The sequence below is a fragment of the Heterodontus francisci genome, chromosome 17 (genome assembly GCF_036365525.1).
Source record: "Heterodontus francisci isolate sHetFra1 chromosome 17, sHetFra1.hap1, whole genome shotgun sequence".
NCBI lineage: Eukaryota > Metazoa > Chordata > Chondrichthyes > Heterodontiformes > Heterodontidae > Heterodontus > Heterodontus francisci.
The window spans coordinates 84,547,940-84,570,642 of NC_090387.1; the positions used below are offsets into that span (position 1 = coordinate 84,547,940).

The window sequence follows — 22,703 nt, forward strand, 5'->3', positions numbered from 1 at the left end:
GGTTGAGGGGATGGAAGCAGTGAGGGTTTAGGGGATGGTAGCAGTGTAGCAGTGAGGGTTCAGGGGATGTTAGCAGTGAGGGTTGAGGGGATGGTAGCAGTGAGGGTTGAGAGGATGGTAGCAGTGAGGGTTGAGGGGATGGTAGCAGTGAGGGTTGAGAGGATGGTAGCAGTGAGGGTTGAGGGGATGGTAGCAGTGAGGGTTGAGAGGATGGTAGCAGTGAGGGTTGAGGGGATGGTAGCAGTGAGGGTTTAGGGGATGGTAGCAGTGAGGGTTTAGAGGATGGTAGCAGTGAGGGTTGAGGGGATGGTAGCAGTGAGGGTTGAGAGGATAGTAGCAGTGAGGGTTGAGGGGATGGAAGCAGTGAGGGTTGAGGGGATGGTAACAGTGAGGGTTCAGAGGATGGTAGCAGTGAGGGTTGAGGGGATGGTAGCAGTGAGGGTTTAGGGGATGGTAGCAGTGAGGGTTTAGGGGATGGTAGCAGTGAGGGTTGAGAGGATGGTAGCAGTGAGGGTTGAGAGGATGGTAGCAGTGAGGGTTGAGGGGATGGTAGCAGTGAGGGTTGAGGGGATGGTAGCAGTGAGGGTTCAGAGGATGGTAGCAGTGAGGGTTCAGGGGATGGAAGCAGTGAGGGTTCAAGCGATGGTAGCAGTCAGGGTTCAGGGGATGGTAGCAGTGAGGGTTGAGGGGATGGTAGCAGTGAGGGTTCAAGCGATGGTAGCAGTGAGGGTTCAGGGGATGGTAGCAGTGAGGGTTGAGGGTATGGTAGCAGTGAGGGTTCAAGCGATGGTAGCAGTGAGGGTTCAGGGGATGGTAGCAGTGAGGGTTGAGAGGATGGTAGCAGTGAGGGTTCAGGGGATGGTAGCAGTGAGGGTTGAGGGGATGGTAGCAGTGAGGGTTCAGGGGATGGTAGCAGTGAGGGTTCAGGGGATGGTAGCAGTGAGGGTTGAGGGGATGGTAGCAGTGAGGGTTCAGGGGATGGTAGCAGTGAGGGTTCAGGGGATGGTAGCAGTGAGGGTTCAAGCGATGGTAGCAGTGAGGGTTCAGGGGATGGTAGCAGTGAGGGTTGAGAGGATGGTAGCAGTGAGGGTTCAGGGGATGGTAGCAGTGAGGGTTCAGGGGATGGTAGCAGTGAGGGTTGAGGGGATGGTAGCAGTGAGGGTTCAGGGGATGGTAGCAGTGAGGGTTGAGGGGATGGTAGCAGTGAGGGTTCAAACGATGGTAGCAGTGAGTGTTCAGGGGATGGTAGCAGTGAGGGTTCAGGGCATGGTAGCAGTGAGGGTTCAGGGGATGGTAGCAGTGAGGGTTTAGGGGATGGTGGTAGTGAGGGTTGAGAGGATGGTAGCAGTGAGGGTTCAGGGGATGGTAGCAGTGAGGGTTGAGGGGATGGTAGCAGTGAGGGTTCAGGGGATGGTAGCAGTGAGGGTTGAGGGGATGGTAGCAGTGAGGGTTCAAACGATGGTAGCAGTGAGTGTTCAGGGGATGGTAGCAGTGAGGGTTCAGGGCATGGTAGCAGTGAGGGTTCAGGGGATGGTAGCAGTGAGGGTTTAGGGGATGGTGGTAGTGAGGGTTGAGAGGATGGTAGCAGTGAGGGTTTAGGGGATGCTGGTAGTGAGGGTTGAGAGGATGTTGGCAGTGAGGGTTGAGGGGATGGTAGCAGTGAGGGTTGAGGGGATGGTAGCAGTGAGGGTTGAGGGGATGGTAGCAGTGAGGGTTTAGGGGATGGTAGCAGTGAGGGTTTAGGGGATGGTAGCAGTGAGGGTTGAGGGGATGGTGGCAGTGAGAGTTGAGGGGATGGGAGCAGTGAGGGTTGAGTCGATGGTAGCAGTGAGGGTTGAGGGGATGGTAGCAGTGAGGGTTGAGGGGATGGTAGCAGTGAGGGTTCAGGGGATGGTAGCAGTGAGGGTTGAGGGGATGGTAGCAGTGAGGCTTGAGGGGATGGTAGCAGTGAGGGTTCAGGCGATGGTAGCAGTGAGGGTTGAGGGGATGATAGCAGTGAGGGTTGAGGGGATGGTAGCAGTAAGGGTTGAGGGGATGGTAGCAGTGAGGGTTGAGGGGATGGTAGCAGTGAGGGTTCAAGCGATGGTAGCAGTGAGGGTTCAGGGGATGGTAGCAGTGAGGGTTGAGGGGATGGTAGCAGTGAGGGTTGCGGGGATGGTAGCAGTGAGGGTTGAGGGGATGGTAGCAGTGAGGGTTGCGGGGATGGTAGCAGTGAGGGTTGAGGGGATGGTAGTAGTGAGGGTTCAGGGGATGGTAGCAGTGAGGGTTGAGGGGATGGTAGCAGTGAGGGTTGCGGGGACGGTAGCAGTGAGGGTTGAGGGGATGGTAGCAGTGAGGGTTGCGGGGATGGTAGCAGTGAGGGTTGAGGGGATGGTAGTAGTGAGGGTTCAAGCGATGGTGGCAGTGAGGGTTGAGGGGATGGTAGCAGTGAGGGTTGCGGGGATGGTAGCAGTGAGGGTTGAGGGGATGGTAGCAGTGAGGGTTGAGGGGATGGTAGCAGTGAGGGTTGCGGGGATGGTAGCAGTGAGGGTTGAGGCAATGGTAGTAGTGAGGGTTCAGGGGATGGTAGCAGTGAGGGTTGAGGGGATGGTAGCAGTGAGGGTTGAGGGGATGGTAGCAGTGAGGGTTGAGGGGATGGTAGCAGTGAGGGTTCAGGGGATGGTAGCAGTGAGAGTTCAGGGGATGGTAGCAGAGAGAGTTCAGGGGATGGTAGCAGTGAGGGTTGAGGGGATGGTAGCAGTGAGGGTTGAGGGGATGGTAGCAGAGAGAGTTCAGGGGATGGTAGCAGAGAGAGTTCAGGGGATGGTAGCAGTGAGGGTTCAGGGGATGGTAGCAGAGAGAGTTCAGGGGATGGTAGCAGTGAGGGTTGAGGGGATGGTAGCAGTGAGGGTTGAGGGGATGGTAGCAGTGAGGGTTCAGGGGATGGTAGCAGTGAGAGTTCAGGGGATGGTAGCAGAGAGAGTTCAGGGGATGGTAGCAGTGAGGGTTGAGGGGATGGTAGCAGTGAGGGTTGAGGGGATGGAAGCAGTGAGGGTTTAGGGGATGGTCGCAGTGAGGGTTTAGGGGATGGTAGCAGTGAGGGTTTAGGGGATGGTAGCAGTGAGGGTTTAGGGGATGGTAGCAGTGAGGGTTGAGGGGATGGTAGCAGTGAGGGTTGAGGGGATGGTAGCAGTGAGGGTTGAGTCGATGGTAGCAGTGAGGGTTGAGTCGATGGTAGCAGTGAGGGTTTAGGGGATGGTAACAGTGTAGCAGTGAGGGTTTAGGGGATATTAGCAGTGAGGGTTGAGGGGTTGGTAGCAGTGAGGGTTGAGAGGATGGTAGCAGTGAGGGTTTAGGGGATGGTGGTAGTGAGGGTTGAGAGGATGGTAGCAGTGAGGGTTGAGGGGATGGTAGCAGTGAGGGTTCAAGCGATGGTAGCAGTGAGGGTTCAGGGGATGGTAGCAGTGAGGGTTCAAGCGATGGTAGCAGTGAGGGTTCAGGGGATGGTAGCAGTGAGGGTTCAAGCGATGGTAGCAGTGAGGGTTGAGGGGATGGTAGCAGTGAGGGTTGAGGGGATGGTAGCAGTGAGGGTTCAGGGGATGGTAGCAGTGAGGGTTCAGGGGATGGTAGCAGTGAGGGTTGAGGGGATGGTAGCAGTGAGGGTTGAGGGGATGGTAGCAGTGAGGGTTCAAGCGATGGTAGCAGTGAGGGTTGAGGGGATGGTAGCAGTGAGGGTTCAGGGCATGGTAGCAGTGAGGGTTCAGGGCATGGTAGCAGTGAGGGATCAGGGGATGGTAGCAGTGAGGGTTCAGGGCATGGTAGCAGTGAGGGTTCAGGGGATGGTAGCAGAGAGAGTTCAGGGATGGTAGCAGAGAGAGTTCAGGGATGGTAGCAGTGAGAGTTCAGGGGATGGTAGCAGTGAGAGTTCAGGGGATGGTAGCAGTGAGGGTTGAGGGGATGGTAGCAGTGAGGGTTGAGGGGATGGAAGCAGTGAGGGTTGAGGGGATGGAAGCAGTGAGGGTTTAGGGGATGGTAGCAGTGAGGGTTGAGGGGATGGTAGCAGTGAGGGTTGAGAGGATGGTAGCAGTGAGGGTTGAGAGGATGGTAGCAGTGAGGGTTGAGGGGATGGAAGCAGTGAGGGTTTAGGGGATGGTAGCAGTGAGGGTTTAGGGGATGGTAGCAGTGAGGGTTTAGGGGATGGTAGCAGTGAGGGTTGAGGGGATGGTAGCAGTGAGGGTTGAGGGGATGGGAGCAGTGAGGGTTGAGTCGATGGTAGCAGTGAGGGTTTAGGGGATGGTAGCAGTGAGGGTTTAGGGGATGGTAGCAGTGAGGGTTGAGGGGATGGTAGCAGTGAGGGTTGAGAGGATGGTAGCAGTGAGGGTTGAGAGGATGGTAGCAGTGAGGGTTGAGAGGATGGTAGCATAAGGGCTGAGGGGATGGAAGCAGTGAGGGTTTAGGGGATGGTAGCAGTGAGGGTTCAAGCGATGGTAGCAGTGAGGGTTCAGGGGATGGTAGCAGTGAGGGTTGAGAGGATGGTAGCAGTGAGGGTTCAGGGGATGGTAGCAGTGAGGGTTCAGGGGATGGTAGCAGTGAGGGTTGAGGGGATGGTAGCAGTGAGGGTTCAGGGGATGGTAGCAGTGAGGGTTGAGGGGATGGTAGCAGTGAGGGTTCAAACGATGGTAGCAGTGAGTGTTCAGGGGATGGTAGCAGTGAGGGTTCAGGGCATGGTAGCAGTGAGGGTTCAGGGGATGGTAGCAGTGAGGGTTCAGGGGATGGTAGCAGTGAGGGTTTAGGGGATGGTGGTAGTGAGGGTTGAGAGGATGGTAGCAGTGAGGGTTTAGGGGATGCTGGTAGTGAGGGTTGAGAGGATGTTGGCAGTGAGGGTTGAGGGGATGGTAGCAGTGAGGGTTGAGGGGATGGTAGCAGTGAGGGTTGAGGGGATGGTAGCAGTGAGGGTTTAGGGGATGGTAGCAGTGAGGGTTTAGGGGATGGTAGCAGTGAGGGTTGAGGGGATGGTGGCAGTGAGAGTTGAGGGGATGGGAGCAGTGAGGGTTGAGTCGATGGTAGCAGTGAGGGTTGAGGGGATGGTAGCAGTGAGGGTTGAGGGGATGGTAGCAGTGAGGGTTCAGGGGATGGTAGCAGTGAGGGTTGAGGGGATGGTAGCAGTGAGGCTTGAGGGGATGGTAGCAGTGAGGGTTCAGGCGATGGTAGCAGTGAGGGTTGAGGGGATGATAGCAGTGAGGGTTGAGGGGATGGTAGCAGTAAGGGTTGAGGGGATGGTAGCAGTGAGGGTTGAGGGGATGGTAGCAGTGAGGGTTCAAGCGATGGTAGCAGTGAGGGTTCAGGGGATGGTAGCAGTGAGGGTTGAGGGGATGGTAGCAGTGAGGGTTGCGGGGATGGTAGCAGTGAGGGTTGAGGGGATGGTAGCAGTGAGGGTTGCGGGGATGGTAGCAGTGAGGGTTGAGGGGATGGTAGTAGTGAGGGTTCAGGGGATGGTAGCAGTGAGGGTTGAGGGGATGGTAGCAGTGAGGGTTGCGGGGACGGTAGCAGTGAGGGTTGAGGGGATGGTAGCAGTGAGGGTTGCGGGGATGGTAGCAGTGAGGGTTGAGGGGATGGTAGTAGTGAGGGTTCAAGCGATGGTGGCAGTGAGGGTTGAGGGGATGGTAGCAGTGAGGGTTGCGGGGATGGTAGCAGTGAGGGTTGAGGGGATGGTAGCAGTGAGGGTTGAGGGGATGGTAGCAGTGAGGGTTGCGGGGATGGTAGCAGTGAGGGTTGAGGCAATGGTAGTAGTGAGGGTTCAGGGGATGGTAGCAGTGAGGGTTGAGGGGATGGTAGCAGTGAGGGTTGAGGGGATGGTAGCAGTGAGGGTTGAGGGGATGGTAGCAGTGAGGGTTCAGGGGATGGTAGCAGTGAGAGTTCAGGGGATGGTAGCAGTGAGAGTTCAGGGGATGGTAGCAGTGAGGGTTGAGGGGATGGTAGCAGTGAGGGTTGAGGGGATGGTAGCAGTGAGGGTTCAGGGGATGGTAGCAGTGAGGGTTCAGGGGATGGTAGCAGTGAGAGTTCAGGGGATGGTAGCAGAGAGAGTTCAGGGGATGGTAGCAGTGAGGGTTGAGGGGATGGTAGCAGTGAGGGTTGAGGGGATGGTAGCAGAGAGAGTTCAGGGGATGGTAGCAGAGAGAGTTCAGGGGATGGTAGCAGTGAGGGTTCAGGGGATGGTAGCAGAGAGAGTTCAGGGGATGGTAGCAGTGAGGGTTGAGGGGATGGTAGCAGTGAGGGTTGAGGGGATGGTAGCAGTGAGGGTTCAGGGGATGGTAGCAGTGAGAGTTCAGGGGATGGTAGCAGAGAGAGTTCAGGGGATGGTAGCAGTGAGGGTTGAGGGGATGGTAGCAGTGAGGGTTGAGGGGATGGAAGCAGTGAGGGTTTAGGGGATGGTCGCAGTGAGGGTTTAGGGGATGGTAGCAGTGAGGGTTTAGGGGATGGTAGCAGTGAGGGTTTAGGGGATGGTAGCAGTGAGGGTTGAGGGGATGGTAGCAGTGAGGGTTGAGGGGATGGTAGCAGTGAGGGTTGAGTCGATGGTAGCAGTGAGGGTTGAGTCGATGGTAGCAGTGAGGGTTTAGGGGATGGTAACAGTGTAGCAGTGAGGGTTTAGGGGATGTTAGCAGTGAGGGTTGAGGGGATGGTAGCAGTGAGGGTTGAGAGGATGGTAGCAGTGAGGGTTTAGGGGATGGTGGTAGTGAGGGTTGAGAGGATGGTAGCAGTGAGGGTTGAGGGGATGGTAGCAGTGAGGGTTCAAGCGATGGTAGCAGTGAGGGTTCAGGGGATGGTAGCAGTGAGGGTTCAAGCGATGGTAGCAGTGAGGGTTCAGGGGATGGTAGCAGTGAGGGTTCAAGCGATGGTAGCAGTGAGGGTTGAGGGGATGGTAGCAGTGAGGGTTGAGGGGATGGTAGCAGTGAGGGTTCAGGGGATGGTAGCAGTGAGGGTTCAGGGGATGGTAGCAGTGAGGGTTGAGGGGATGGTAGCAGTGAGGGTTGAGGGGATGGTAGCAGTGAGGGTTCAAGCGATGGTAGCAGTGAGGGTTGAGGGGATGGTAGCAGTGAGGGTTCAGGGCATGGTAGCAGTGAGGGTTCAGGGCATGGTAGCAGTGAGGGATCAGGGGATGGTAGCAGTGAGGGTTCAGGGCATGGTAGCAGTGAGGGTTCAGGGGATGGTAGCAGAGAGAGTTCAGGGATGGTAGCAGAGAGAGTTCAGGGATGGTAGCAGTGAGAGTTCAGGGGATGGTAGCAGTGAGAGTTCAGGGGATGGTAGCAGTGAGGGTTGAGGGGATGGTAGCAGTGAGGGTTGAGGGGATGGAAGCAGTGAGGGTTGAGGGGATGGAAGCAGTGAGGGTTTAGGGGATGGTAGCAGTGAGGGTTGAGGGGATGGTAGCAGTGAGGGTTGAGAGGATGGTAGCAGTGAGGGTTGAGAGGATGGTAGCAGTGAGGGTTGAGGGGATGGAAGCAGTGAGGGTTTAGGGGATGGTAGCAGTGAGGGTTTAGGGGATGGTAGCAGTGAGGGTTTAGGGGATGGTAGCAGTGAGGGTTGAGGGGATGGTAGCAGTGAGGGTTGAGGGGATGGGAGCAGTGAGGGTTGAGTCGATGGTAGCAGTGAGGGTTTAGGGGATGGTAGCAGTGAGGGTTTAGGGGATGGTAGCAGTGAGGGTTGAGGGGATGGTAGCAGTGAGGGTTGAGAGGATGGTAGCAGTGAGGGTTGAGAGGATGGTAGCAGTGAGGGTTGAGAGGATGGTAGCATAAGGGCTGAGGGGATGGAAGCAGTGAGGGTTTAGGGGATGGTAGCAGTGAGGGTTCAAGCGATGGTAGCAGTGAGGGTTCAGGGGATGGTAGCAGTGAGGGTTGAGAGGATGGTAGCAGTGAGGGTTCAGGGGATGGTAGCAGTGAGGGTTCAGGGGATGGTAGCAGTGAGGGTTGAGGGGATGGTAGCAGTGAGGGTTCAGGGGATGGTAGCAGTGAGGGTTGAGGGGATGGTAGCAGTGAGGGTTCAAACGATGGTAGCAGTGAGTGTTCAGGGGATGGTAGCAGTGAGGGTTCAGGGCATGGTAGCAGTGAGGGTTCAGGGGATGGTAGCAGTGAGGGTTCAGGGGATGGTAGCAGTGAGGGTTTAGGGGATGGTGGTAGTGAGGGTTGAGAGGATGGTAGCAGTGAGGGTTTAGGGGATGCTGGTAGTGAGGGTTGAGAGGATGTTGGCAGTGAGGGTTGAGGGGATGGTAGCAGTGAGGGTTGAGGGGATGGTAGCAGTGAGGGTTGAGGGGATGGTAGCAGTGAGGGTTTAGGGGATGGTAGCAGTGAGGGTTTAGGGGATGGTAGCAGTGAGGGTTGAGGGGATGGTGGCAGTGAGAGTTGAGGGGATGGGAGCAGTGAGGGTTGAGTCGATGGTAGCAGTGAGGGTTGAGGGGATGGTAGCAGTGAGGGTTGAGGGGATGGTAGCAGTGAGGGTTCAGGGGATGGTAGCAGTGAGGGTTGAGGGGATGGTAGCAGTGAGGCTTGAGGGGATGGTAGCAGTGAGGGTTCAGGCGATGGTAGCAGTGAGGGTTGAGGGGATGATAGCAGTGAGGGTTGAGGGGATGGTAGCAGTAAGGGTTGAGGGGATGGTAGCAGTGAGGGTTGAGGGGATGGTAGCAGTGAGGGTTCAAGCGATGGTAGCAGTGAGGGTTCAGGGGATGGTAGCAGTGAGGGTTGAGGGGATGGTAGCAGTGAGGGTTGCGGGGATGGTAGCAGTGAGGGTTGAGGGGATGGTAGCAGTGAGGGTTGCGGGGATGGTAGCAGTGAGGGTTGAGGGGATGGTAGTAGTGAGGGTTCAGGGGATGGTAGCAGTGAGGGTTGAGGGGATGGTAGCAGTGAGGGTTGCGGGGACGGTAGCAGTGAGGGTTGAGGGGATGGTAGCAGTGAGGGTTGCGGGGATGGTAGCAGTGAGGGTTGAGGGGATGGTAGTAGTGAGGGTTCAAGCGATGGTGGCAGTGAGGGTTGAGGGGATGGTAGCAGTGAGGGTTGCGGGGATGGTAGCAGTGAGGGTTGAGGGGATGGTAGCAGTGAGGGTTGAGGGGATGGTAGCAGTGAGGGTTGCGGGGATGGTAGCAGTGAGGGTTGAGGCAATGGTAGTAGTGAGGGTTCAGGGGATGGTAGCAGTGAGGGTTGAGGGGATGGTAGCAGTGAGGGTTGAGGGGATGGTAGCAGTGAGGGTTGAGGGGATGGTAGCAGTGAGGGTTCAGGGGATGGTAGCAGTGAGAGTTCAGGGGATGGTAGCAGTGAGGGTTGAGGGGATGGTAGCAGTGAGGGTTGAGGGGATGGTAGCAGTGAGGGTTCAGGGGATGGTAGCAGTGAGGGTTCAGGGGATGGTAGCAGTGAGAGTTCAGGGGATGGTAGCAGAGAGAGTTCAGGGGATGGTAGCAGTGAGGGTTGAGGGGATGGTAGCAGTGAGGGTTGAGGGGATGGAAGCAGTGAGGGTTTAGGGGATGGTCGCAGTGAGGGTTTAGGGGATGGTAGCAGTGAGGGTTTAGGGGATGGTAGCAGTGAGGGTTTAGGGGATGGTAGCAGTGAGGGTTGAGGGGATGGTAGCAGTGAGGGTTGAGGGGATGGTAGCAGTGAGGGTTGAGTCGATGGTAGCAGTGAGGGTTGAGTCGATGGTAGCAGTGAGGGTTTAGGGGATGGTAGCAGTGAGGGTTGAGGGGATGGTAGCAGTGAGAGTTCAGGGGATGGTAGCAGTGAGGGTTGAGGGGATGGTAGCAGTGAGGGTTGAGGGGATGGAAGCAGTGAGGGTTGAGGGGATGGAAGCAGTGAGGGTTGAGGGGATGGAAGCAGTGAGGGTTTAGGGGATGGTAGCAGTGAGGGTTGAGGGGATGGTAGCAGTGAGGGTTGAGAGGATGGTAGCAGTGAGGATTGAGAGGATGGTAGCAGTGAGGATTGAGAGGATGGTAGCAGTGAGGGTTGAGGGGATGGAAGCAGTGAGGGTTTAGGGGATGGTAGCAGTGAGGGTTTAGGGGATGGTAGCAGTGAGGGTTTAGGGGATGGTAGCAGTGAGGGTTGAGGGGATGGTAGCAGAGAGAGTTCAGGGATGGTAGCAGAGAGAGTTCAGGGATGGTAGCAGTGAGAGTTCAGGGGATGGTAGCAGTGAGAGTTCAGGGGATGGTAGCAGTGAGGGTTGAGGGGATGGTAGCAGTGAGGGTTGAGGGGATGGAAGCAGTGAGGGTTGAGGGGATGGAAGCAGTGAGGGTTGAGGGGATGGAAGCAGTGAGGGTTTAGGGGATGGTAGCAGTGAGGGTTGAGGGGATGGTAGCAGTGAGGGTTGAGAGGATGGTAGCAGTGAGGATTGAGAGGATGGTAGCAGTGAGGGTTGAGGGGATGGAAGCAGTGAGGGTTTAGGGGATGGTAGCAGTGAGGGTTTAGGGGATGGTAGCAGTGAGGGTTTAGGGGATGGTAGCAGTGAGGGTTGAGGGGATGGTAGCAGTGAGGGTTGAGGGGATGGGAGCAGTGAGGGTTGAGTCGATGGTAGCAGTGAGGGTTGAGAGGATGGTAGCAGTGAGGGTTGAGAGGATGGTAGCAGTGAGGGCTGAGGGGATGGAAGCAGTGAGGGCTTAGGGGATGGTAGCAGTGTAGCAGTGAGGGTTCAGGGGATGTTAGCAGTGAGGGTTGAGGGGATGGTAGCAGTGAGGGTTGAGAGGATGGTAGCAGTGAGGGTTGAGGGGATGGTAGCAGTGAGGGTTGAGAGGATGGTGGCAGTGAGGGTTGAGGGGATGGTAGCAGTGAGGGTTGAGTCGATGGTAGCAGTGAGGGTTTAGGGGATGGTAGCAGTGTAGCAGTGAGGGTTTAGGGGATGGTAGCAGTGAGGGTTGAGAGGATGGTAGCAGTGAGGGTTTAGGGGATGGTGGTAGTGAGGGTTGAGAGGATGGTAGCAGTGAGGGTTGAGGGGATGGTAGCAGTGAGGGTTCAAGCGATGGTAGCAGTGAGGGTTCAGGGGATGGTAGCAGTGAGGGTTCAAGCGATGGTAGCAGTGAGGGTTCAGGGGATGGTAGCAGTGAGGGTTCAAGCGATGGTAGCAGTGAGGGTTGAGGGGATGGTAGCAGTGAGGGTTGAGGGGATGGTAGCAGTGAGGGTTCAGGGGATGGTAGCAGTGAGGGTTCAGGGGATGGTAGCAGTGAGGGTTGAGGGGATGGTAGCAGTGAGGGTTGAGGGGATGGTAGCAGTGAGGGTTCAAGCGATGGTAGCAGTGAGGGTTGAGGGGATGGTAGCAGTGAGGGTTCAGGGCATGGTAGCAGTGAGGGTTCAGGGCATGGTAGCAGTGAGGGATCAGGGGATGGTAGCAGTGAGGGTTCAGGGCATGGTAGCAGTGAGGGTTCAGGGGATGGTAGCAGAGAGAGTTCAGGGATGGTAGCAGAGAGAGTTCAGGGATGGTAGCAGTGAGAGTTCAGGGGATGGTAGCAGTGAGGGTTGAGGGGATGGTAGCAGTGAGGGTTGAGGGGATGGTAGCAGTGAGGGTTCAAGCGATGGTAGCAGTGAGGGTTGAGGGGATGGTAGCAGTGAGGGTTCAGGGCATGGTAGCAGTGAGGCTTCAGGGCATGGCAGCAGTGAGGGTTCAGGGGATGGTAGCAGTGAGGGTTCAGGGGATGGTAGCAGTGAGGGTTCAGGGGATGGTAGCAGAGAGAGTTCAGGGATGGTAGCAGTGAGAGTTCAGGGGATGGTAGCAGTGAGAGTTCAGGGGATGATAGCAGTGAGGGTTGAGGGGGTGGTAGCAGTGAGGGTTTAGGGGATGGTAGCAGTGAGGGTTGAGGGGATGGAAGCAGTGAGGGTTTAGGGGATGGTAGCAGTGAGGGTTGAGGGGATGGTAGCAGTGAGGGTTGAGAGGATGGTAGCAGTGAGGGTTGAGAGGATGGTAGCAGTGAGGGTTGAGGGGATGGAAGCAGTGAGGGTTTAGGGGATGGTAGCAGTGAGGGTTTAGGGGATGGTAGCAGTGAGGGTTTAGGGGATGGTAGCAGTGAGGGTTGAGGGGATGGTAGCAGTGAGGGTTGAGGGGATGGGAGCAGTGAGGGTTGAGTCGATGGTAGCAGTGAGGGTTTAGGGGATGGTAGCAGTGAGGGTTTAGGGGATGGTAGCAGTGAGGGTTGAGGGGATGGTAGCAGTGAGGGTTGAGAGGATGGTAGCAGTGAGGGTTGAGAGGATGGTAGCAGTGAGGGTTGAGGGGATGGAAGCAGTGAGGGTTTCGGGGATGGTAGCAGTGTAGCAGTGAGGGTTCAGGGGATGTTAGCAGTGAGGGTTGAGGGGATGGTAGCAGTGAGGGTTGAGAGGATGGTAGCAGTGAGGGTTGAGGGGATGGTAGCAGTGAGGGTTGAGAGGATGGTAGCAGTGAGGGTTGAGGGGATGGTAGCAGTGAGGGTTGAGAGGATGGTAGCAGTGAGGGTTGAGGGGATGGTAGCAGTGAGGGTTGAGGGGATGGTAGCAGTGAGGGTTTAGGGGATGGTAGCAGTGAGGGTTGAGGGGATGGTAGCAGTGAGGGTTGAGAGGATAGTAGCAGTGAGGGTTGAGGGGATGGAAGCAGTGAGGGTAGAGGGGATGGTAACAGTGAGGGTTCAGAGGATGGTAGCAGTGAGGGTTGAGGGGATGGTAGCAGTGAGGGTTTAGGGGATGGTAGCAGTGAGGGTTTAGGGGATGGTAGCAGTGAGGGTTGAGAGGATGGTAGCAGTGAGGGTTGAGAGGATGGTAGCAGTGAGGGTTGAGGGGATGGTAGCAGTGAGGGTTCAGGGGATGGTAGCAGTGAGGGTTGAGAGGATGGTAGCAGTGAGGGTTCAGGGGATGGTAGCAGTGAGGGTTCAGGGGATGGTAGCAGTGAGGGTTGAGGGGATGGTAGCAGTGAGGGTTCAGGGGATGGTAGCAGTGAGGGTTGAGGGGATGGTAGCAGTGAGGGTTCAAACGATGGTAGCAGTGAGTGTTCAGGGGATGGTAGCAGTGAGGGTTCAGGGCATGGTAGCAGTGAGGGTTCAGGGGATGGTAGCAGTGAGGGTTCAGGGGATGGTAGCAGTGAGGGTTTAGGGGATGGTGGTAGTGAGGGTTGAGAGGATGGTAGCAGTGAGGGTTTAGGGGATGCTGGTAGTGAGGGTTGAGAGGATGTTGGCAGTGAGGGTTGAGGGGATGGTAGCAGTGAGGGTTGAGGGGATGGTAGCAGTGAGGGTTGAGGGGATGGTAGCAGTGAGGGTTTAGGGGATGGTAGCAGTGAGGGTTTAGGGGATGGTAGCAGTGAGGGTTGAGGGGATGGTGGCAGTGAGAGTTGAGGGGATGGGAGCAGTGAGGGTTGAGTCGATGGTAGCAGTGAGGGTTGAGGGGATGGTAGCAGTGAGGGTTGAGGGGATGGTAGCAGTGAGGGTTCAGGGGATGGTAGCAGTGAGGGTTGAGGGGATGGTAGCAGTGAGGCTTGAGGGGATGGTAGCAGTGAGGGTTCAGGCGATGGTAGCAGTGAGGGTTGAGGGGATGATAGCAGTGAGGGTTGAGGGGATGGTAGCAGTAAGGGTTGAGGGGATGGTAGCAGTGAGGGTTGAGGGGATGGTAGCAGTGAGGGTTCAAGCGATGGTAGCAGTGAGGGTTCAGGGGATGGTAGCAGTGAGGGTTGAGGGGATGGTAGCAGTGAGGGTTGCGGGGATGGTAGCAGTGAGGGTTGAGGGGATGGTAGCAGTGAGGGTTGCGGGGATGGTAGCAGTGAGGGTTGAGGGGATGGTAGTAGTGAGGGTTCAGGGGATGGTAGCAGTGAGGGTTGAGGGGATGGTAGCAGTGAGGGTTGCGGGGACGGTAGCAGTGAGGGTTGAGGGGATGGTAGCAGTGAGGGTTGCGGGGATGGTAGCAGTGAGGGTTGAGGGGATGGTAGTAGTGAGGGTTCAAGCGATGGTGGCAGTGAGGGTTGAGGGGATGGTAGCAGTGAGGGTTGCGGGGATGGTAGCAGTGAGGGTTGAGGGGATGGTAGCAGTGAGGGTTGAGGGGATGGTAGCAGTGAGGGTTGCGGGGATGGTAGCAGTGAGGGTTGAGGCAATGGTAGTAGTGAGGGTTCAGGGGATGGTAGCAGTGAGGGTTGAGGGGATGGTAGCAGTGAGGGTTGAGGGGATGGTAGCAGTGAGGGTTGAGGGGATGGTAGCAGTGAGGGTTCAGGGGATGGTAGCAGTGAGAGTTCAGGGGATGGTAGCAGTGAGGGTTGAGGGGATGGTAGCAGTGAGGGTTGAGGGGATGGTAGCAGTGAGGGTTCAGGGGATGGTAGCAGTGAGGGTTCAGGGGATGGTAGCAGTGAGAGTTCAGGGGATGGTAGCAGAGAGAGTTCAGGGGATGGTAGCAGTGAGGGTTGAGGGGATGGTAGCAGTGAGGGTTGAGGGGATGGAAGCAGTGAGGGTTTAGGGGATGGTCGCAGTGAGGGTTTAGGGGATGGTAGCAGTGAGGGTTTAGGGGATGGTAGCAGTGAGGGTTTAGGGGATGGTAGCAGTGAGGGTTGAGGGGATGGTAGCAGTGAGGGTTGAGGGGATGGTAGCAGTGAGGGTTGAGTCGATGGTAGCAGTGAGGGTTGAGTCGATGGTAGCAGTGAGGGTTTAGGGGATGGTAGCAGTGAGGGTTGAGGGGATGGTAGCAGTGAGAGTTCAGGGGATGGTAGCAGTGAGGGTTGAGGGGATGGTAGCAGTGAGGGTTGAGGGGATGGAAGCAGTGAGGGTTGAGGGGATGGAAGCAGTGAGGGTTGAGGGGATGGAAGCAGTGAGGGTTTAGGGGATGGTAGCAGTGAGGGTTGAGGGGATGGTAGCAGTGAGGGTTGAGAGGATGGTAGCAGTGAGGATTGAGAGGATGGTAGCAGTGAGGATTGAGAGGATGGTAGCAGTGAGGGTTGAGGGGATGGAAGCAGTGAGGGTTTAGGGGATGGTAGCAGTGAGGGTTTAGGGGATGGTAGCAGTGAGGGTTTAGGGGATGGTAGCAGTGAGGGTTGAGGGGATGGTAGCAGAGAGAGTTCAGGGATGGTAGCAGAGAGAGTTCAGGGATGGTAGCAGTGAGAGTTCAGGGGATGGTAGCAGTGAGAGTTCAGGGGATGGTAGCAGTGAGGGTTGAGGGGATGGTAGCAGTGAGGGTTGAGGGGATGGAAGCAGTGAGGGTTGAGGGGATGGAAGCAGTGAGGGTTGAGGGGATGGAAGCAGTGAGGGTTTAGGGGATGGTAGCAGTGAGGGTTGAGGGGATGGTAGCAGTGAGGGTTGAGAGGATGGTAGCAGTGAGGATTGAGAGGATGGTAGCAGTGAGGGTTGAGGGGATGGAAGCAGTGAGGGTTTAGGGGATGGTAGCAGTGAGGGTTTAGGGGATGGTAGCAGTGAGGGTTTAGGGGATGGTAGCAGTGAGGGTTGAGGGGATGGTAGCAGTGAGGGTTGAGGGGATGGGAGCAGTGAGGGTTGAGTCGATGGTAGCAGTGAGGGTTGAGAGGATGGTAGCAGTGAGGGTTGAGAGGATGGTAGCAGTGAGGGCTGAGGGGATGGAAGCAGTGAGGGCTTAGGGGATGGTAGCAGTGTAGCAGTGAGGGTTCAGGGGATGTTAGCAGTGAGGGTTGAGGGGATGGTAGCAGTGAGGGTTGAGAGGATGGTAGCAGTGAGGGTTGAGGGGATGGTAGCAGTGAGGGTTGAGAGGATGGTGGCAGTGAGGGTTGAGGGGATGGTAGCAGTGAGGGTTGAGTCGATGGTAGCAGTGAGGGTTTAGGGGATGGTAGCAGTGTAGCAGTGAGGGTTTAGGGGATGTTAGCAGTGAGGGTTGAGGGGATGGTAGCAGTGAGGGTTGAGAGGATGGTAGCAGTGAGGGTTTAGGGGATGGTGGTAGTGAGGGTTGAGAGGATGGTAGCAGTGAGGGTTGAGGGGATGGTAGCAGTGAGGGTTCAAGCGATGGTAGCAGTGAGGGTTCAGGGGATGGTAGCAGTGAGGGTTCAAGCGATGGTAGCAGTGAGGGTTCAGGGGATGGTAGCAGTGAGGGTTCAAGCGATGGTAGCAGTGAGGGTTGAGGGGATGGTAGCAGTGAGGGTTGAGGGGATGGTAGCAGTGAGGGTTCAGGGGATGGTAGCAGTGAGGGTTCAGGGGATGGTAGCAGTGAGGGTTGAGGGGATGGTAGCAGTGAGGGTTGAGGGGATGGTAGCAGTGAGGGTTCAAGCGATGGTAGCAGTGAGGGTTGAGGGGATGGTAGCAGTGAGGGTTCAGGGCATGGTAGCAGTGAGGGTTCAGGGCATGGTAGCAGTGAGGGATCAGGGGATGGTAGCAGTGAGGGTTCAGGGCATGGTAGCAGTGAGGGTTCAGGGGATGGTAGCAGAGAGAGTTCAGGGATGGTAGCAGAGAGAGTTCAGGGATGGTAGCAGTGAGAGTTCAGGGGATGGTAGCAGTGAGGGTTGAGGGGATGGTAGCAGTGAGGGTTGAGGGGATGGTAGCAGTGAGGGTTCAAGCGATGGTAGCAGTGAGGGTTGAGGGGATGGTAGCAGTGAGGGTTCAGGGCATGGTAGCAGTGAGGCTTCAGGGCATGGCAGCAGTGAGGGTTCAGGGGATGGTAGCAGTGAGGGTTCAGGGGATGGTAGCAGTGAGGGTTCAGGGGATGGTAGCAGAGAGAGTTCAGGGATGGTAGCAGTGAGAGTTCAGGGGATGGTAGCAGTGAGAGTTCAGGGGATGATAGCAGTGAGGGTTGAGGGGGTGGTAGCAGTGAGGGTTTAGGGGATGGTAGCAGTGAGGGTTGAGGGGATGGAAGCAGTGAGGGTTTAGGGGATGGTAGCAGTGAGGGTTGAGGGGATGGTAGCAGTGAGGGTTGAGAGGATGGTAGCAGTGAGGGTTGAGAGGATGGTAGCAGTGAGGGTTGAGGGGATGGAAGCAGTGAGGGTTTAGGGGATGGTAGCAGTGAGGGTTTAGGGGATGGTAGCAGTGAGGGTTTAGGGGATGGTAGCAGTGAGGGTTGAGGGGATGGTAGCAGTGAGGGTTGAGGGGATGGGAGCAGTGAGGGTTGAGTCGATGGTAGCAGTGAGGGTTTAGGGGATGGTAGCAGTGAGGGTTTAGGGGATGGTAGCAGTGAGGGTTGAGGGGATGGTAGCAGTGAGGGTTGAGAGGATGGTAGCAGTGAGGGTTGAGAGGATGGTAGCAGTGAGGGTTGAGGGGATGGAAGCAGTGAGGGTTTCGGGGATGGTAGCAGTGTAGCAGTGAGGGTTCAGGGGATGTTAGCAGTGAGGGTTGAGGGGATGGTAGCAGTGAGGGTTGAGAGGATGGTAGCAGTGAGGGTTGAGGGGATGGTAGCAGTGAGGGTTGAGAGGATGGTAGCAGTGAGGGTTGAGGGGATGGTAGCAGTGAGGGTTGAGAGGATGGTAGCAGTGAGGGTTGAGGGGATGGTAGCAGTGAGGGTTGAGGGGATGGTAGCAGTGAGGGTTTAGGGGATGGTAGCAGTGAGGGTTGAGGGGATGGTAGCAGTGAGGGTTGAGAGGATAGTAGCAGTGAGGGTTGAGGGGATGGAAGCAGTGAGGGTAGAGGGGATGGTAACAGTGAGGGTTCAGAGGATGGTAGCAGTGAGGGTTGAGGGGATGGTAGCAGTGAGGGTTTAGGGGATGGTAGCAGTGAGGGTTTAGGGGATGGTAGCAGTGAGGGTTGAGAGGATGGTAGCAGTGAGGGTTGAGAGGATGGTAGCAGTGAGGGTTGAGGGGATGGTAGCAGTGAGGGTTTAGGGGATGGTAGCAGTGAGGGTTGAGGGGATGGTAGCAGTGAGGGTTGAGGGGATGGTAGCAGTGAGGGTTCAGGGGATGGTAGCAGTGAGGGTTCAGGGGATGGAAGCAGTGATGGTTCAAGCGATGGTAGCAGTGAGGGTTCAGGGGATGGTAGCAGTGAGGGTTGAGGGGATGGTAGCAGTGAGGGTTCAAGCGATGGTAGCAGTGAGGGTTCAGGGGATGGTAGCAGTGAGGGTTCAGGGGATGGTAGCAGTGAGGGTTGAGGGGATGGTAGCAGTGAGGGTTCAGGGGATGGTAGCAGTGAGGGTTGAGAGGATGGTAGCAGTGAGGGTTCAGGGGATGGTAGCAGTGAGGGTTGAGGGGATGGTAGCAGTGAGGGTTCAGGGGATGGTAGCAGTGAGGGTTCAGGGGATGGTAGCAGTGAGGGTTGAGGGGATGGTAGCAGTGAGGGTTCAGGGGATGGTAGCAGTGAGGGTTCAGGGGATGGTAGCAGTGAGGGGTCAAGCGATGGTAGCAGTGAGGGTTCAGGGGATGGTAGCAGTGAGGGTTGAGAGGATGGTAGCAGTGAGGGTTCAGGGGATGGTAGCAGTGAGGGTTCAGGGGATGGTAGCAGTGAGGGTTGAGGGGATGGTAGCAGTGAGGGTTCAGGGGATGGTAGCAGTGAGGGTTGAGGGGATGGTAGCAGTGAGGGTTCAAACGATGGTAGCAGTGAGGGTTCAGGGGATGGTAGCAGTGAGGGTTCAGGGCATGGTAGCAGTGAGGGTTCAGGGGATGGTAGCAGTGAGGGTTCAGGGGATGGTAGCAGTGAGGGTTTAGGGGATGGTGGTAGTGAGGGTTGAGAGGATGGTAGCAGTGAGGGTTTAGGGGATGCTGGTAGTGAGGGTTGAGAGGATGTTGGCAGTGAGGGTTGAGGGGATGGTAGCAGTGAGGGTTGAGGGGATGGTAGCAGTGAGGGTTGAGGGGATGGTAGCAGTGAGGGTTTAGGGGATGGTGGCAGTGAGGGTTGAGGGGATGGTGGCAGTGAGAGTTGAGGGGATGGGAGCAGTGAGGGTTGAGTCGATGGTAGCAGTGAGGGTTGAGGGGATGGAAGCAGTGAGGGTTTAGGGGATGGTAGCAGTGAGGGTTTAGGGGATGGTAGCAGTGAGGGTTTAGGGGATGGTAGCAGTGTAGCAGTGAGGGTTTAGGGGATGTTAGCAGTGAGGGTTGAGAGGATGGTAGCAGTGAGGGTTCAGGGGATGGTAGCAGTGAGGGTTCAGGGTATGGTAGCAGTGAGGGTTGAGGGGATGGTAGCAGTGAGGGTTGAGAGGATGGTAGCAGTGAGGGTTGAGGGGATGGTAGCAGTGAGGGTTGAGGGGATGGTAGCAGTGAGGGTTGAGAGGATGGTAGCAGTGAGGGTTGAGGGGATGGTAGCAGTGAGGGTTTGGGGGATGGTAGCAGTGAGGGTTGAGAGGATGGTAGCAGTGAGGGTTGAGAGGATGGTAGCAGTGAGGGTTGAGGGGATGGTAGCAGTGAGGGTTTAGGGGATGGTAGCAGTGAGGGTTGAGGGGATGGTCGCAGTGAGGGTTGAGAGGATGGTAGCAGTGAGGGTTGAGGGGATGGTAGCAGTGAGGGTTGAGGGGATGGTAGCAGTGAGGATTGAGGGGATGGTAGCAGTGAGGGTTGAGAGGATGGTAGCAGTGAGGGTTGAGAGGATGGTAGCAGTGAGGGTTGAGAAAATGGTAGCAGTGAGGGTTGAGGGGATGGTAGCAGTGAGGGTTGAGGGGATGGTAGCAGTGAGGGTTGAGGGGATAGTAGCAGTGAGGGTTGAGAGGATGGTAGCAGTGAGAGTTGAGGGGATGGTAGCAGTGAGGGTTGAGGGGATGGTAGCAGTGAGGGTTGAGAGGATGGTAGCAGTGAGGGTTGAGGGGATGGTAGCAGTGAGGGTTGAGGGGATGGTAGCAGTGAGGGTTGAGGGGATAGTAGCAGTGAGGGTTGAGAGGATGGTAGCAGTGAGAGTTGAGGGGATGGTAGCAGTGAGGGTTGAGGGGATGGTAGCAGTGAGGGTTGAGAGGATGGTAGCAGTGAGGGTTGAGGGGATGGTAGCAGTGAGGGTTGAGGGGATGGTAGCAGTGAGGGTTGAGAAGATGGTAGCAGTGAGGGTTGATGAGGGGATGGTAACAGTGAGAGTTCAAGGGATGGTAGCAGTGAGGGTTCAGGGGATGGAAGCAGCGAGGGTTCAGCGGATGGTAGCAGTGAGGGTTCAGGGGATGGAAGCAGCGAGGGTTCAGGGGATGGTAGCAGTGAGGGTTCAAGGGATGGTAGCAGCGAGGGTTCAGGGGATGGAAGCAGTGAGCGTTGATGAGGGGATGGAAGCAGCGAGGGTTCGGAGGCAAAAAGCAACGAGGGTTTGAGGCATGGTAGCAGTGAGGGTTCAGAGGATGGAAGCCACGAGGGTTCAGGGGTGGAGGTGGTGACCTGGAGGCGGGTAGCGGTGACCTGGAACTGCTTTCTTGGCATACCTTCAGGACAAGGTCATACCTATGTCAGTGGCGATGTTGGCCCGACCGGTCGCGGCCTTTCAACATTTACAGCAACAACATTGAGGGCTAATAGCTCAGGGAGTAAACGTGACAAAATGGGGTGGAGTCGCATTCGGTTTTTGGTGATCCCTCAAGTTAGCACCTACTGGCAACTCTTGCAACCGACTAGGCCCCAGACATATAGGTTTTCGTCTTTCCTCTAGATACCAGTTTATGAGGTCACGCGGTGTGCAACTGCACACCTCTTAAAACCATGCCCAGGCCAAGCAGCAAACAAAGAAAGGTAACCTTTTGGCTTGGAAGCTGGAATATATGCCCTGGAATGAACAACGACCCACAATCCACAGCAAGTGTATGCAAGGTAGCCCTGATTGACCCCGAGCTGCACAAACCTGGTGTCGACATTGCCTCTCACAAGAAACCAGATTAGTCAACAAAGACTCTATTCAAGAGGCTAATTACATCTTCTATTGGCATGGAAACAGTACTGAAGATTGCCTTGAGCATCATGTAGGTTTTGCAGTGAGCAACTGGCTGACCCAGTCAATTGAGCTGCCAATAGCAACCTTGGAGTGCCTCCTCTCCCAGCAGCTATCATCTGACGGATGCACTAACAACATCATATGTGTCTGCGCACCAACTCTGTACACCAGCATCTTAGACAAAGAGCATTTCTATAACTCCCTAGGTGACATTCTGAGGAACATCCCAAATGGCGAGAGGCAATTCATAGAATCATAGGAAACAGGAGCAGGAGTAGGCCATTCGGCCCATCGAACCTGCTCCGCCATTCAAACAGATCATGGCTGATCATCAGGCTGCGACACCGACCACTCTCATCGGCAGCAGAATGAAGGTGCACCCTGACAGTTCCACAGCTCCAAATGCAATGGTTCACCACGTATCAACATCCCTTGCACAAGCGATGATGCCAAATACCAGTATCTCACACTGTAGCTAGAATGACTGCTCTCCACCAAGGGCTTACCGGGAAGTGCTGATGCTGGTATTGATTGAGCTCGGAAATCACTAAGGTCAATCACCTATGAAGCAACAGCAGCATCATTTGATAAAGGTGGAAACCACAACAAGAACTGGTTTGAAACCTATTCAGCCGTGATGATATTTGTCATTGATGCAAAAATAAAGCCTACATCAGGGTTGTCATTACAAAATTTGTAATGTGGCCCCCCCACGCGAAAAAGTTGGACAACCTTGAACTAGATCAAGGCTGATCTTCTACCTCAAGGTTGTCCAACATACAGCCCGCAGGCCAAGATCCGGCCCACCAAAGGTTTTCATCTGGCCATTCCTCAACCTCACCAGGGGTCAGCAACGTGTCCGTGTGACTGATAAGTTCAGAGATGAGAAATTTCCCATTGTCTTCTTCTTCCAGACCAGCGTTTTAAAAAAAATCACAAGGTCAGTTTCACAGCTGACAGATTCTGGGAGCAGGAACAGCGGCTTCTGAACTTCGGACAGATTCGGGGTTTACCGGTGAGTTCCGATTTTTTATAAACGCCTGCCGGAAAACCCTGAATCTGTCAGAAGTTGGGAAAACATTGTTCCTGCTCTCAGTACCTGTCAGCTGTGAAACTGGCATTGCGATTTAAAAAAAAACTGACCAACCACCAAGCTGCTCTGCTGAGCGTTCCCGCTCTCTGCAACTGTCCGCGAGAGAGACAGGGGTGAGAGAGGGAGCAACAGAGAAGGGGGGGGGGGGGCAACAGAGAGAGAGAAAGAGAGGGGGAAGAGAGAGAGAAGGGCAGAGGGAGAGAGAGAGGAGGACAGAGAGAGAGATGGGGACAGAATGAGGGGGAAACAACACAGAGAGGGTGGAAGACACAGAAGGGGGGACACGGGGGAGAGAGAGAGGCGGAGAGAGGAGGGAGAGAGCGATCACGATCACTCCTGACAGATGGACATCTATCCAGAATACTTTGCATCACTACAACAAGTGTGCAGGCAAACATTGACAACTTGTGCAAGCAAAAGAAATGCCAGGTATCTCACTAAATTACTGTCCAACATAGTGAAGAGAAATTAAGTCAATAAATTAGTCTGATTTAAAGCTTCTTCACAAAAATGCACATTTGTTGTTGTTTTGATTAATAGTAAGATAAATTTTTAATGCCTTTATCTTTCCAAAACTGTCTCACCAGCCCCCTATGTAAGACAAAATTTGTAATGTGGCTCCCCCACCCGAAAAGGTTGGTCGTCTACCTCAAGGTTGTCTAACATTCAGCCCGCGGGCCAGTTTCCGGCCCACTAATAATTCACAACCTGTGAACAGAAAGCAACAAGAATGATTTTGTTCCAATTGGGACTCCCAGTTGATAGCAGCAAGTGAGCGGAGCGGAGAGTTGGAGCAGTGCAGCGTGTACCTGAACAGTCAGTAGTCTTCGCTTCCTGCAGCGAGCAGCAGTTGGGTGGTGTGGGGGGTTGGTGATGGGAGACAGAATGACGTTTGTGCGATTGACT

General features: G+C 55.6%; 1 protein-coding gene across 1 annotated transcript in view; it reads right to left on the minus strand.

Annotated features, from left to right (window-relative positions):
• Positions 1-20,878, minus strand: part of LOC137378611 (filaggrin-2-like) — a 44,983-nt gene extending 24,105 nt beyond the window's left edge. Inside the window, exon 1 of the mRNA XM_068048908.1 lies at positions 20,762-20,878. Within this exon, the coding sequence (XP_067905009.1) occupies positions 20,762-20,878 (117 nt within the window). The remainder of the gene's footprint in view (positions 1-20,761) is intronic.
• Between the last annotated feature and the right edge of the window lie 1,825 nt (positions 20,879-22,703).